The sequence below is a fragment of the Hemitrygon akajei genome, chromosome 1 (genome assembly GCF_048418815.1).
Source record: "Hemitrygon akajei chromosome 1, sHemAka1.3, whole genome shotgun sequence".
Taxonomy (NCBI): Eukaryota; Metazoa; Chordata; class Chondrichthyes; order Myliobatiformes; family Dasyatidae; genus Hemitrygon; species Hemitrygon akajei.
The window spans coordinates 209,544,014-209,556,951 of NC_133124.1; the positions used below are offsets into that span (position 1 = coordinate 209,544,014).

The following is a 12,938-nucleotide window of genomic DNA, read 5'->3' on the forward strand; positions in this document are numbered from 1 at the left end:
CAAGGGCAATGATGTGATATGGAATAAATCTGAATTTAACAGAAATGAGGCCAACTTCTTTCTGTCAGAGGGTCATGAGTCTTTGGAACTCTCTTCCTCAAAGGAAGGTGGATGCAGAGTCTTTAAGGCAGAGGTCAATAGATTTTTGATAAGCAAGGGGGTGAAAGGTTCTGTGGGTAGACAGGAATGCAGACTTCAGGTTCCAATCAGATTGAACATGATCTTCTTAACTGGTGGGAAGATTTGAGTGGCTGACCGACCCACTCCCACTGCTGCTCCTAGTTACCACGTTCCCGCAACAGAGAATTCCCAGAGTTAAGGAAATGTGGATTTTATTGCAGGGTTCTTTGCTTCTTGCGGGGCACATCAGTGAAAAAGTATGTTTGTTTTATTTTCAGATTCTTCTTGAAGTTCTTCCTGAAGTGTAATCAGAACTGTTTGAAAACAGCGGGGAACCCTCGGGACATGCGCCGATTTCAGGTACTGTACCGTAAAGCATTCCCGCTCGCTCCGTATCACAGATTGAGGTCGCTATTCTGGTGAGGGTTATATAAGATCCGTGGGCAGGAGGTGATCAGGAATGCTATGGGGTGACCCCCCCCCCCCCCCCCACAAGCAACTTGCCTCTGGCGGAAAGACTGGACGATTTTTTTCAGCCTGCAAACCAGGCAACACCAACGATAGAGTGTGCCACCACGTTTTTGGATGGGGTCTGCTAACGCAGCCTCAAAGGTTGGGGCCAAACCAAAGGCAGTTGAGTAAATTGTGGCACAGTCTGTCGCTTTCTCCACTCCAAGTCAAAGGATAACAGCCCTTCAGACAAGCATGTTCATGCTGATTGAGATGTCCATCAAAGTTAATCCTATTTGCCAGTCTAAGCTAGCCCTGACCTCTCCTATCTATGTACCTACCCCGACGTCTTTTACATTCACTCAGTTAAACTTTATTACGTACACAAAAGGAACTTGATGTGGTCTTTTGCTGCTGTAGCCCATTCACTTCAAGGTTCGACATGTTGTGCATTCAGAGATGCTCTTCTGCATATCACTGTTGTAATGTGTAGTTAATGTTGCCTTCCTGTCAGCTTGAAACAGTCCGGTCATTCTCCTCTGATCTTTCATGAACAAGACATTTTCACCTTCAGAACTGCCGCTCGCTGGATGTTTTTTGTTGCTTGCACTATTGTCTGTAAACTCTAGAGACTGTTGTGCATGAGAATCCCGGGAGACCAGCAGGTTCAGGGAATACTCAAACCACCCCATCTGGCACCAACAAACATTCCACGGTCAAATTCACTTAAATTACATTTCCTCCCCATTCTGATATTTGGTCTGAACAACAACTGAACCTCTTGACGATCTGTGCATGCTTTTACACATTGAGTTGTTGCCACATGATTGGCTGATGAAACATTTGTATTAACAAGCAGGTGTACTGAATAAAGTGGCCACCAAGTTTATGTTCTTGGACCTGCTTTAATAGACTCCCCCGGCAGCTTGTTCCATATACACACCACCCACTGCATGAAGAAGTTGCCCTGGTCCCTTTCTGATCTTTACCCTCTCACCTTGGTCAGGGTTCCCAATCTTTTTTTATGCCATGGGGCCTTATCATTGAGGGGTCGGTGGATCCCAAATTGGGAACCCCTGCCCTAAGTTTTTGATTCCCTTTCCCTGGGGAAAAGACTGTGTGCATTCTATATCCCTAATGGTTTTACACACCCTGATAAACACCAGCAGCTTCTGGGTTCAAGTCCCCCTTCTTGAAGCATGAAAGTGAAATTTTTGTATGACCTTGTGGGAACAACACCAAGGAAAGTCTAAGATGTTGAAAACACCATCCACTGGGTGAGACACTAAACCAAGACCCTGTCTTGTTTCTCTATTGGATCCTGAGGAAGTACTTGGGAGGAGAAGCAGGGGTCCTGATCGATCTTTACACCTCAATTAACATTACACTAAACAAACAAGACAGATTATTTACTCACTGCAGCATGAAGGTCTGTGGGATCTTCCTGTGTAAAAATCGACTGCTGCAATGCTCCACTGGTGGCAACATTTCAGAATGTGCTTCCTTGTCAGTCAGATTCTTCAGAAAGCCCTAAATCAAAGGTGTAGTACTAAAGAGGGGATTGGCCAATGATGTACCTGAACATAAGGTGCATTTTGGAGCAGCTTGGAGATTCACTCCACATCTCACTCACATTGCAGCAGTTGCTGAGAAATGTTAGCCAGTGTAGGACCACTAATCCTGCCCCAACATTTAATATCTCAACTCCACCTCTGTCTACTTACTTGCTGCCCGTTATGCCGCTGGCGATTCAGGCAGCAATGTAGGTCTTCTATCTCTGTCTGTCCTCGGCCATCTTCTCTATTGTGCCCCTGGTGTCGTTCGGGCTCCTCAGTCACACACAGATGTAGAAGGACGCTTCATTGCTGTTTCTGTAACAATTTATTTTTTTGATCAGTCAGGGTTGTTCGCCCTGGTCTGGAGGACTGGTGGATCACTCTTAGTCTGAGATTCTTTTGGCTAGGAAGACCCTGCAAGAGCCAAAGCAGAAAGCCCTCACTCTAGACAACACAGCTCTCCAGGTCAATGAGGCACACGAGCCTCCAAAGCCAATGGATTTTTGTTTTAAACCATTCTCTGTAAACTCTGGAGACTGCTGTGCATAAAGTCCTTGGAGATCAGCAGTTTCTGAGGTACTCAAACCACCCCATCTGGCACCAACAATCATTCCATGGTCAAAGTCACTGAGATCACATTTCTTCCCCATTTTGATATCTGGTCTGAACAACAACTCTTGATCATGTCTGCATGCTTTTATGTATTGAGTTGCTGTCATATGATTGGCTGATTTGATATTTGCATCAACGAGCAGGTGTACCTAATAAAGTAGCCACTGAGTGTAGATTGTAAATAGCTGAGCCCCAAGCAATGATCCTCTTATCTTACCAGATTTTTCCTTGATCTATTGTGCAGTGCTCAGTGCATTAGGCTCAAACACACAGGTCCCTCACCTGTATTACAACCTTTTGTTCAGTTACAGCTTTATAAAATTATGTGTCTGGTTTCCCTTTAGCCAACATCTGAAAGTCAAAATCAAAGTTGAGTTTATTGACATATGCACAAGTGCAGTAAAAACTCACTTGCAGCAGTGTCACATATACAACCCTGAGATTTAGTTTCTATTAAATCCATAATAGAATAATAACCCATAAGAGAATCAATGGAAGACTGCACCAACTTGGGCATTAGAAAGATTCAAGAAAAATATGGATTAAAAATAAATTACATACGATGTTTACAACAAAGAGCACAATTCCAAGAACACAATTAGAACAAAAAGTCTATTTTAGTACAAAGTCTGTGTTGCTGAACTGTAGTGGTTAGGGTTGTGTCAGATGGTTCAAGAACAGAATGGTCGAAGGAAGTGCAAGTTCTTGATCCTGGTGATGTGGGACTTCAGGCTTTTGCCCCTGATGGTAGCTGTGAGAGGACAGCATGGCCTGGATGGTGAGGATTTTTGATGAAGTATGTTGCCTTCTTGAGGCAGTGCCTCCTGCAGACGTTCCCGATGGTGGTGCAGGATGTGTCCATCATGTATTGAGCTGATCCACTATTCTTTGAAGGTTCACATGCTCCCGCACATTCAACGTGTCGTACCAGGCCCCGATGCAACCAGTCAAAATAGCTTCAACAGTACATCTGTGGAAGTGAGAGTGCTTAGTGACAAATCAAACTTCCTTCACCACCACAGAAATGAAAGACTCTGTTGTACCTTCCTTGTTAGTGCAGCTACGTGCTGGTTTCAGGATGGGCCATCTGACGTGGTGGTACCCAGGAAGTTAAGGCTGTTGACTCTCTCCACTGCCAATCCCTCACTGTAGACTGAACTATGAAGGCTTGAACTAATCAAATGATTGCTCTGTTGCTCTGTGCCTCAAAATAAATTTCAGTGCTCTCTTGTCAATCTAATGACTGTACACCTTCTCCCTTCCTCCTGTTGAACGAGGTTATATTCGAAATGATGGAGACCAGTCCAGAACCCCGATAGTTCTAGAAGATAAAAATCAATGTATTCTTGTTCTCTGCACCCATTCATTTTGAAATCTTATAGCATAGGCGAGGAAACGTATAGGATTTCATTTCCATTCTTTTATTTTATATTGAGTTAAATTTTCTTAACGTCCTCATTTTCATTCAACCTTTCATTCCCGTTTTCCAGTTAAATTCTGTTATCTTCTGAGATGAAATGAGGTACAGAAGTATATACACGATGTCCTTGTTATTTCCGTTTCCTATAATTGCTTCTGTCTCTGCATGTAAAGGACCCATATCTATCTACTTTAAAAAAAATAAACCTGTCTCCCATTGGTAACATCTCGCTCTATTTCTCTTCTTCTGGTCATCTTTGTCAACTGCTAAGTCTCCCCATTCTCCAGGGCCCTTTGACAACATTGTATGCCTCTTTCCTTTCGATCTTTAACTTCTCCCTTAGGTCCTAGTACCAGTCCTCTTCTTGTGCCTTTTTTTAAAAAAAATTCCCTCAGGGAATATCCATTTGTTGTGTGTTTTGAATTTTGACCTTGTAAAGTCTGATAGGAGAGTCGAGGGAATGCTAGCCCACGCTACGTCTAAATTTGAAAGGGCAGGATAGAAGGAGATTTATTTTTCTTCTTAAAATATCCTGCTATTTACCTGGGAGTGTTTGATGAGATGGGCGCCATGAATGTTTACTGCCTTATTTTTATACTTTATCTGAATCGATGCAAACTTGTGAAGGAGGCATAATAACTGGCTCAGCGACATCCAATAACGCTGTGAAGTTGCACGAACTGCACAGATCGTGAGATCGTCGCGTGGATTTATGTTTAAACCGTAGCGTTCGCGTATTATACTTCTCTGGCAGAAAATAGATTGCTGCACAAGCAAAGAATGCAGATCATGGGAAGAGAGAGAGAGAGAGGGAGAGGGAGAGAGAGAGAGAGAAACCACCCTCAGTTCCCAAACCTGACCGCTTTCCCGAGATCCAGGAGATGTTGAAGTTGCCAGGATTGATGGCTGGCGTTATGGGGATAGGAGCGGGATTGGGTGCATTTGCGGTTCTGGAAGCCGGCGAGCGCGGTGGGGAAGGCGGCAGGAAATGGAGGGAGGTGTTTCAGGAAGTTGTCGGCGGATGACGGATGGACTCCAGATGGGTCGGGTCAACGCCAGTGACCCAGGACACTGACTAGGGGGACGAACGCTGGCACTGACCAAAGAGCTCAGCCCTCCCTACTGCAAACACATTACGGCAATCTTGTTTAAATGATTAAGTGGAATAATTCGCTCGTTTTACAGATTATGTTACATCCCAAGCATGAACCTTGCACAAATGCCTTTATGCTTGCCAGATGCAAGAAATTAATTTTGCTAATCCTTCCCCGCCTCTCTTGAAAACTGGGATGTTTTTTTCTCTCTCTCTCCTTGAGAAAGCTAGCTGCCCTCTGTAATCTCACCCAAACGGCAATTCCTCTGAGTGCGTGAGGCAATTAATTCAGAATGTGCCGAATATCAAAGCTCAGCCTGTTCGTAGCCCGTGTCCACACGATCAAGGTACAAGCCACCACTGGTTGTCTGCTCTCCGCCCGCTGCAGACAGCAGAGGCAGCTTCTAGCATCAGAAGGAACATTTCCCCAAAGCACAAGCGTTGATATTGAGAGGAGGCACAATTTCAGAAGACCCACAGGCGATGTGAAAAAGTGTTTCATCTACACGTTGGGTTTCTGTGATCAGTACTGGCATTGCCCAAGTGAACAATGACTCACTGACCAGGCCAGACTCATAAACATTAGGCTTTAGAATCTGGTAGACTAATTGGCCACTGTAAAACAATTGTATTACCACTGCTCTACTCTCTATATACACATGACTGTGTGGCTAGGCACAGCTCAAGTACCATTTATAAATTTGCCGATGATACAACCATCGTTGGCAGCGTCTCAGAGGGCATACAGGAGTGAGATATGCCAGCTCGTTGAGTGGTGTCGCAGCAACAACCTGGCACTCAACGTCAGTAAGACGAAAGGACCGATAGTGGACTTCAGAAAGAGCAAGACGAGGGAACACAAACCAATCCTCATCGAAGGATTCAGAAGTGGAGAGGGTGAGCAATTTCAAGTTCCTGGGTACCAATATCTCAATAACCTGGACCTAACATATTGATGCAGCTATATAGAAGGCAAGAGAGCGACTCACTGTGACTGCATCGGTTTCCTCCCCAGTCCAAAGACAGGAAGTTTAAAGGATTACAAAAGAATATATGAAAAACTATACAGAAACAAATAAAGACAGCCGAACATCCAATGTGGAAAAGGAGACAAGCTGTGCAAATAAAAAATAAAACTGAGAATGAGTTGCAAGGAATCTTTGAAAGTGAGTTTGTGGATCATAGAATCAGTGCAGTGGTGAATGTGGTTACCTACGCTGGTTCAGGAGTCTGATGTTTGAAGGGTAATAACTGTTCCTGAACCCGGTGGTGTGGGACCCCAGGCTCCTGTACCTCCTGTCCGATGGTAGTAGTGAGAAGAGGGCATGGCCTGGATGGAGTGGGGGAGGGTTCTTTGGTGATGGATGCTGCTTTCTCGTGGCAGCACCACATGTGAGTGTACAGAATGGTGGGGAAGGTTGTGCCTGTGATGGACCAGGCTTTCTGTAGCCTTTATCGTTCATGGGCACTGGTGTTTCCATACCAGTCTGCGTAACACAGAGGCGTATTCGAAGATCTGGTAAGTGAAACAGAAGACAGAGATTGCAAAAGGGCACATGAGCTATTTATTTATAAATAGTTAATTGGCGTCGAGCTAAAAAAAGGGCTCGTCTAAACAACCCTAAACTACACAGAACTACAGTACTGACCATTCAGTAGTCCTTTGTCTTGGTGGGTTCTCCATTAAATCTTCCCAAGTTTTAAAACTAAGAAGTAAGCGTGTTACAAACGAGTGCTGAGCTAAACAAACACAGGGGGGTGGGGGTGCGTGTCTGTATCTGCAGTGCTTCTTCCCAGTGGTCCCACAGCACCAGTCGTGACTTCAGCTTGGAGTGGTCAGTGAGACAGTGGAACGAGGAAATGTGATGAACGTGATGCTGAATTAAGCTAATTCTCTCCTTCCTGTGTAGGATCCACAGCCTTTCATTTACTGCGTATTCATGTGCCTAACTCGAGGCCTCCGTTGGCCAGGGTTGACCATGGATGTTGTGTCCTAACTGTCTACATGTGCAAGCCAGGGCAGTACAATGCTGAGAGCAAGCTGTTGCCCGTGCATCTGATGGAGGCAAAGGAATGGGAGAGTTCGATACAGTATGGCACAAGCAACGCTGCAGGAGTTGCCAGGCAGCATTGAACTCGACGTAGGGACTCCAGCTCCAGATTTTTCCCTCGGGGTTTACTCCCGAAGCCCTTCCCCATGATTGGTTATAGCCACAAGGCAGCGGAAGTTTGAGATCAGAGTTTTCCTTCTCATAGATGGCTGATGAGACCCAGCTGCCCAAAGCAACTAGTTTTAAGGCACCTGTAACCTGCCTTTGCCCCTTCTCCTGTCAGCAGAAACGGTTCTACTGGGCTTGGTAACTAAGCCCCACGTGAAGGCCAGGAGCTGGACTTGGTCGTCAGAGGCTACCTGAGGCGCGTGCCTTTGGGAGCATTTAATAGGTAGTGGGAGCTTGTCTCCATTACCACCCCTGGCTATAACAACCTTAAGGACCCTCTGCCTTACTCAGAGTGTCTTAAATTGTATCAGCTTCCAACACCACCTCCAGTAGCCCTGATCATGCACCTACCACACTCTCAGCTTAAAAATAAAACTTTGCCCTGCACATCTCCTTTAAACCTCTGCCCTCTCACTTTAAACACACGTGTCCCAGTACTCGGCGTTTCTGCCCTGGGAGAATCAGAATGAGAATCAGGCTTATTATCACCCGCATGTGTCGTGAAATTTAACTTAGCAGCAGCAGTCGATGCAATACATAATAACACAGAAAGAAAAAGTAAATCAATTACAGTAAGTATATATATGTATATTAAATAGATTGAATATAGTACAAAACAGAAATAATATATAAAAAAGTGAGGTAGAGTTCATGGGTTCAATGTCCATTTAGGAATTGTATGTTAGAGGGGAAGAAGCTGTTCCTGAATCATTGAGTGTATGCCTTCAGGTTTCTGTACCTCCTGCCCAGTGGTAACAGTGAGAAGAGGGGATGTCCTGGGTGTTGGGGGGTCCTTAATGGACGCCATCGTTCTGAGGCACCACTCCTTGTGTCTTGGATACTATGGAGGCTGGTACCCAAGATGAACCTGATTAATTTAACAACTTTCTGTAACTTCTTTTGGTCTTGTGTAGCGCTGTTCCCCCCCCTCCCCCCCACCCACCCCACTGCTGCCATACCAGGCAGTGATGCAGCCCATCAGAATGCTCTCCACGGTACAGCTATAGAAGATTTTGAGTGTTTCAGATGACAAACCAAATCTCTTCAAACTCCTAATGAAATATAGCCACAGTCTTGCCTTCTTTATAGCTGCATCAATAAGTTGGGACCAGGTTAGATCCTCAGAGATCATGACACCCAGGAACTTGAAATTGCTCACTCTCTCCACTTCTGATCCCTCTGTGAGGATTGGTTTGTGTTCTTTCATCTTATCCTTCATGAAGTCCACAATCAGCTCTTTCATCTTACTAGCGTTGACTGCAAGGTTGTTGCTGCGACACCACTCAACTAGCTGATGTATCTCGCTCCTGTATGCCCTCTGATCTCCATCTGGAGATTCTACCAGCAGTGGTTTTATCATCAGCAACTTGAAGGATGGTATTTGAGCTATGCCTAGCCACACAGTAATGGGTATAGGGAGAGTAGAACAGTGAGCTAAGCACACACCCCTGAGGTGCACCGGTGTTGATCATCAGCAAGGGGGAGATATTATCACCAATCTGCATAGATTGTGGTCTTCTTGTTAGGAAGTCAAGGATCCAATTGCAGAGGGAAGTACAGAAGCCCAGGCTCTGTAGCTTATTGAGCAGGTCTGCGGGAATGATGATGTCAAATGCTAAGCTATAGTCAACAAACAGCATCCTGATGTAGGTGTTTGCATTGTCCAGGTGATCTAAGGCCATGTGAAGAGCCAGAAGAAGAGTCAAAGGTTATGGTGAGAAGGCAGGTGTATGGGGTTGAGTGGGATCCAGGATCAGCCATGATGGAATGGCGGAACAGACTCGATGGGCAGAATGGCCTAATTCTGCTCCTATGTCTTATGGTCTTACAACATAACTTCCCTATTTCCACTTTGACAATCATTGTTTATATCCTTTAAAGATATCCCGATTTGGCAACTGCTCTCAGCTGGCACAGAATGCAGAGAGGGGTTCAGCCTTTACCCAGGACTCTCCCATCACAACTATTGAGCTGTCTGCAAGCCACTAAGCTGACTCACCTGTGTATTTCCATTTCCTGTGTGTCCTCGCCCACACACGCAATATCAGGAGGTCATTACTTGGTAAAGTCTCAGGTGCCTATTAAAAAATAATTAAATTCATGTACTGTGTAGAGTCCTAACAGACGTCATGTAATACATAAACGTTCCTGATTACAACTTGCTCAGTAATACATTAGTGCGGTATCAGTCATTCAAACAGCCCCTTCCATCTCACAGCAAAATATTCTTCATTCTCCCCTTCTCGAGCAATTTATGTTCTGCTGTAGATCTATCACCTCAGCAGAGTTCTTCCCACTCGGTGGAAGCTTTTCCCTGTGCAGCTTGTATTACAGAATCATAACTGTGAATCACCTTAGCTTTTTATTATGTCTGGTGCGTCAGCCGGCCAATGGTGTAGAGGCATCCGCACTGGACTCTGAAGTGGGTGGTCTTGGGTTCGAATCTGGTGGGGCCAGCTCCCTGAATGATTTCCATCTGTACTTGGTAGAGAGGGTTGAGGTAGCAACTCGGCTTCTTTAGAAAAACAGGCAAATGCTAAAGAAATGAAAAGGTTGCTACCCGATGTGCTACAAGGCGCAGAAAGGAACAATGACAATATCTATTGAATATTGGATAGGAGATTCGATGCAATTTTAGAGGAACCTGTGAAGACCGGGTTAAGCTGGTTTATTGCTGTCATGTGCACTGAGGTACAGTGAAAAATTTTGCTTTGCAAGGCTATCCAGGTAGATCACTTAATTGCAACCGTGATTCGAGGTAGAATAAGGGAAAACAATAACAGAATGCAGAATAAAGTTTTACTGAAGAAGTGCAGTGCGGGCAGACAATGAGGTGCAAGGCCATAACAAGATAGATCATGAGGTCAAGAGGCCATGTATTCCTACAAAAAGTAGTGGATTCAGCCCAGTGTGTAGGTTTCTGTTAGTCTCGATAGACCATGGATTTGCACCTTGGAAAGTTTCCAGGCCGCAAGCCTGGGCAAAGTTTTTTTTAATGGAAGACCGGCAGTTGCCCAAGCTGCAAGTTTCCCCTCTCCATGCCATCGATGTTTTCCAAGGGAAGGGCATTAGGACCCATCCAGCTTGGCACCGGTGTCGTCGCAGAGCAATGTGTGGTTAAGTGCCTTGCTCAAGGACACACACGCAGGCCTCAGCCAAGGCTCGAACTAGCGACCTTCAGATCACTAAACGAACGCCTTAACCACTTGGCCATGTGCCAACACATTCAGCCCAGTACACCGTGGGTAAAGCCCTCCCCACCACTGAGCACATCGACACGAAGCACTGTTGCAGGAAAGCAGCATCCATCAACAGGGATCCCCACCGCACAGGTCATGCTCCCTTCTCACTGCTGTCACCAGGAAAAATGTACAGGAGCCTCAGGACTCACACCACCAGGCTCAGGAGCAGTTATTACCCCTCACCCATCAGGCTCTTGAACAGAAGAGGGTAACTTCACTCAACTTCACTTGCCCCATCATTCCAACAACCAGTAGACTCAATTTCAAGGACACTCTTCCTCTCATGCTCTTTATTGCTATTTATTTATATTTGCATTTGCAGTTTGTTGTCTTTTGCCCTCTGGTTGGGTGGTCTTTCATTGATCCTGTTAATAATTAATGTTCTATAGATTTATTGAGTATGCCCACAAGAAAATTAATCTCAGGGTTGTATATAGTGACATATATGTACTTTGCTAATAAATTTTACTTTGAACTTTGATCTTGTTGTACTAGGGGACTGTTTGATAGTCTAATAATAAGAATTAAGCTATCCTTGAGCCTGATTATACATACTTTTAGACTTTTGTACCTTCTGCATGACGGAGGGGAGAGAAGAGAATATCCAGATTGGCTGACGTTGTTCGTTTGGCTGGCTGCTATACCAAGGCAGTGAGAAGTATAGACAGAGTTTGTGGAGGGGAGGTTGGTTTTGGTGATATGTTGAGCTGTGTATCGATAGCTCCTTCCAATGAACAAATCCATCCCCTCCGATCTAACCTTTCACTTCTTCTCACCTGCCTATTATTTCACTCTGGGTCCCCTCCTCCTTCCCTTTCTCCTAAGTTCTGCTGTCCTCTCCTGTCAGATTCTTTTTCCTCCAGCCTTTGACATTTCCCACCCACCTGCCTTCACCTGTCACCTTCCAGCTAGCCACTTTCCCATTTCCACCACCCCCCCCAGCCTTCTTATTCTGGCATCTTCCCCTTCCTTCTCAGTCCAAAAGAAGGGTCTCACCCGGAACGTCGACTGTTTGCTCTTTTCCATAGATGCTGGCTGACTTGCTGAGATCCCCCAGCATTTTGTGCGTGTTGCGTCAGAACCCCTTGCAGTCTCTCGCAGTCTCAGGCAGAGCAGTTGCCTCACCGAGCCAGATAGGTTACATTTTTATGGTGTATCAATAAAAATCGGTGGGAGTCAAAGGGCCTTGCCAAATTTCTTCAGCCTTCTGTGGAAATAAAGGCGTTATTGCACTTTCTTGGCCATGGCTATTGTTAACAGCTCATGTTTTCTATGACCACTCCTTTCAGAGGTTTTGTCTCAATGGCTTATTCAGCATAACACTCCGCATCTGACTCTCTTTGAGAGCTAGATTTGTGTAAGTGTAAAGGGCTGAAATGTAAGTTTTTTTGTTGAAGGAAAAATCGGTTTATGTTGGAGGTGGACGATAGACTTCACTCACTGAACACAAGGACAAAGGGGAACATCTGTTTTGTATTAGCAACCCTTGTCAAATTTCTGTTTCCCCATCACCCTTTCTCACTCAGTTCACTGGCACTTTAAAAGATACACACTTCACGAGATTGTTAGTGGGATTGGAGGGCTCGGGCTAAAAAGAGAGACTGGCTAGGCTTCCCCCCCCCCCCGGATTGCAGGAAGCTTTGCAGTAACCTTATAGAGATATATAAAATCAAGAGCGGTAGATAGAAGATAGATAGAGTTATTGATCCCAAAGGAAATTAGTGTCACAGTAGCATTACAAGTGCACATATAGACAAATATTAGAAGAGGAGAAAGAAAGAATAAAGAATAAGTTACCGCAAACAGTCGAACAGGAGGGGGGTTATCACTTCCCCGACTATAGACTGACTCATAGCCGAGGGTAAGAACGACCTCGAGCAGCACAGTTATCTTACTCTATTACTAAAAGTGTTCCTCTGTTCAACCAAGGTGGCGTGCAGAGGGTGAGAAACATTGTCCAGAATTGCCAGGATTTTCCGTGGGGTCCTTTGTTCCACCCCAGCCTCCAGTGTGTCCAGTTTGACACCCATAACAGAGCCAGCCTTTCTAATCAGTTTATTGAGCCTGTTGGCATCACCTGTGCTGACGCCATTGCCCCAGCACACCACTGCATAGAAGGTTTTACTGGCAACACCAGACTGGTAGAACATGTGCAGGAGAGGCCTGCATACTCCAAAGGGCCTCAGTCTCCTCAGGAAGTAGAGGCAACTCTGACCCTTCTTGTAC

The 12,938-nt window shown here is 45.2% G+C and overlaps 1 protein-coding gene across 12 annotated transcripts in view; it reads left to right on the plus strand.

The window, feature by feature from the left end:
* The window catches only part of LOC140734898 (transcription factor COE2), a 318,188-nt gene that overhangs the window by 196,656 nt on the left and 108,594 nt on the right, over window positions 1-12,938 (plus strand). For all 12 annotated transcript variants that reach the window (XM_073059600.1, XM_073059582.1, XM_073059608.1 and 9 more), the window contains one exon: window positions 399-480. In XM_073059600.1, the coding sequence (XP_072915701.1) occupies window positions 399-480 (82 nt within the window). The remainder of the gene's footprint in view (window positions 1-398; window positions 481-12,938) is intronic.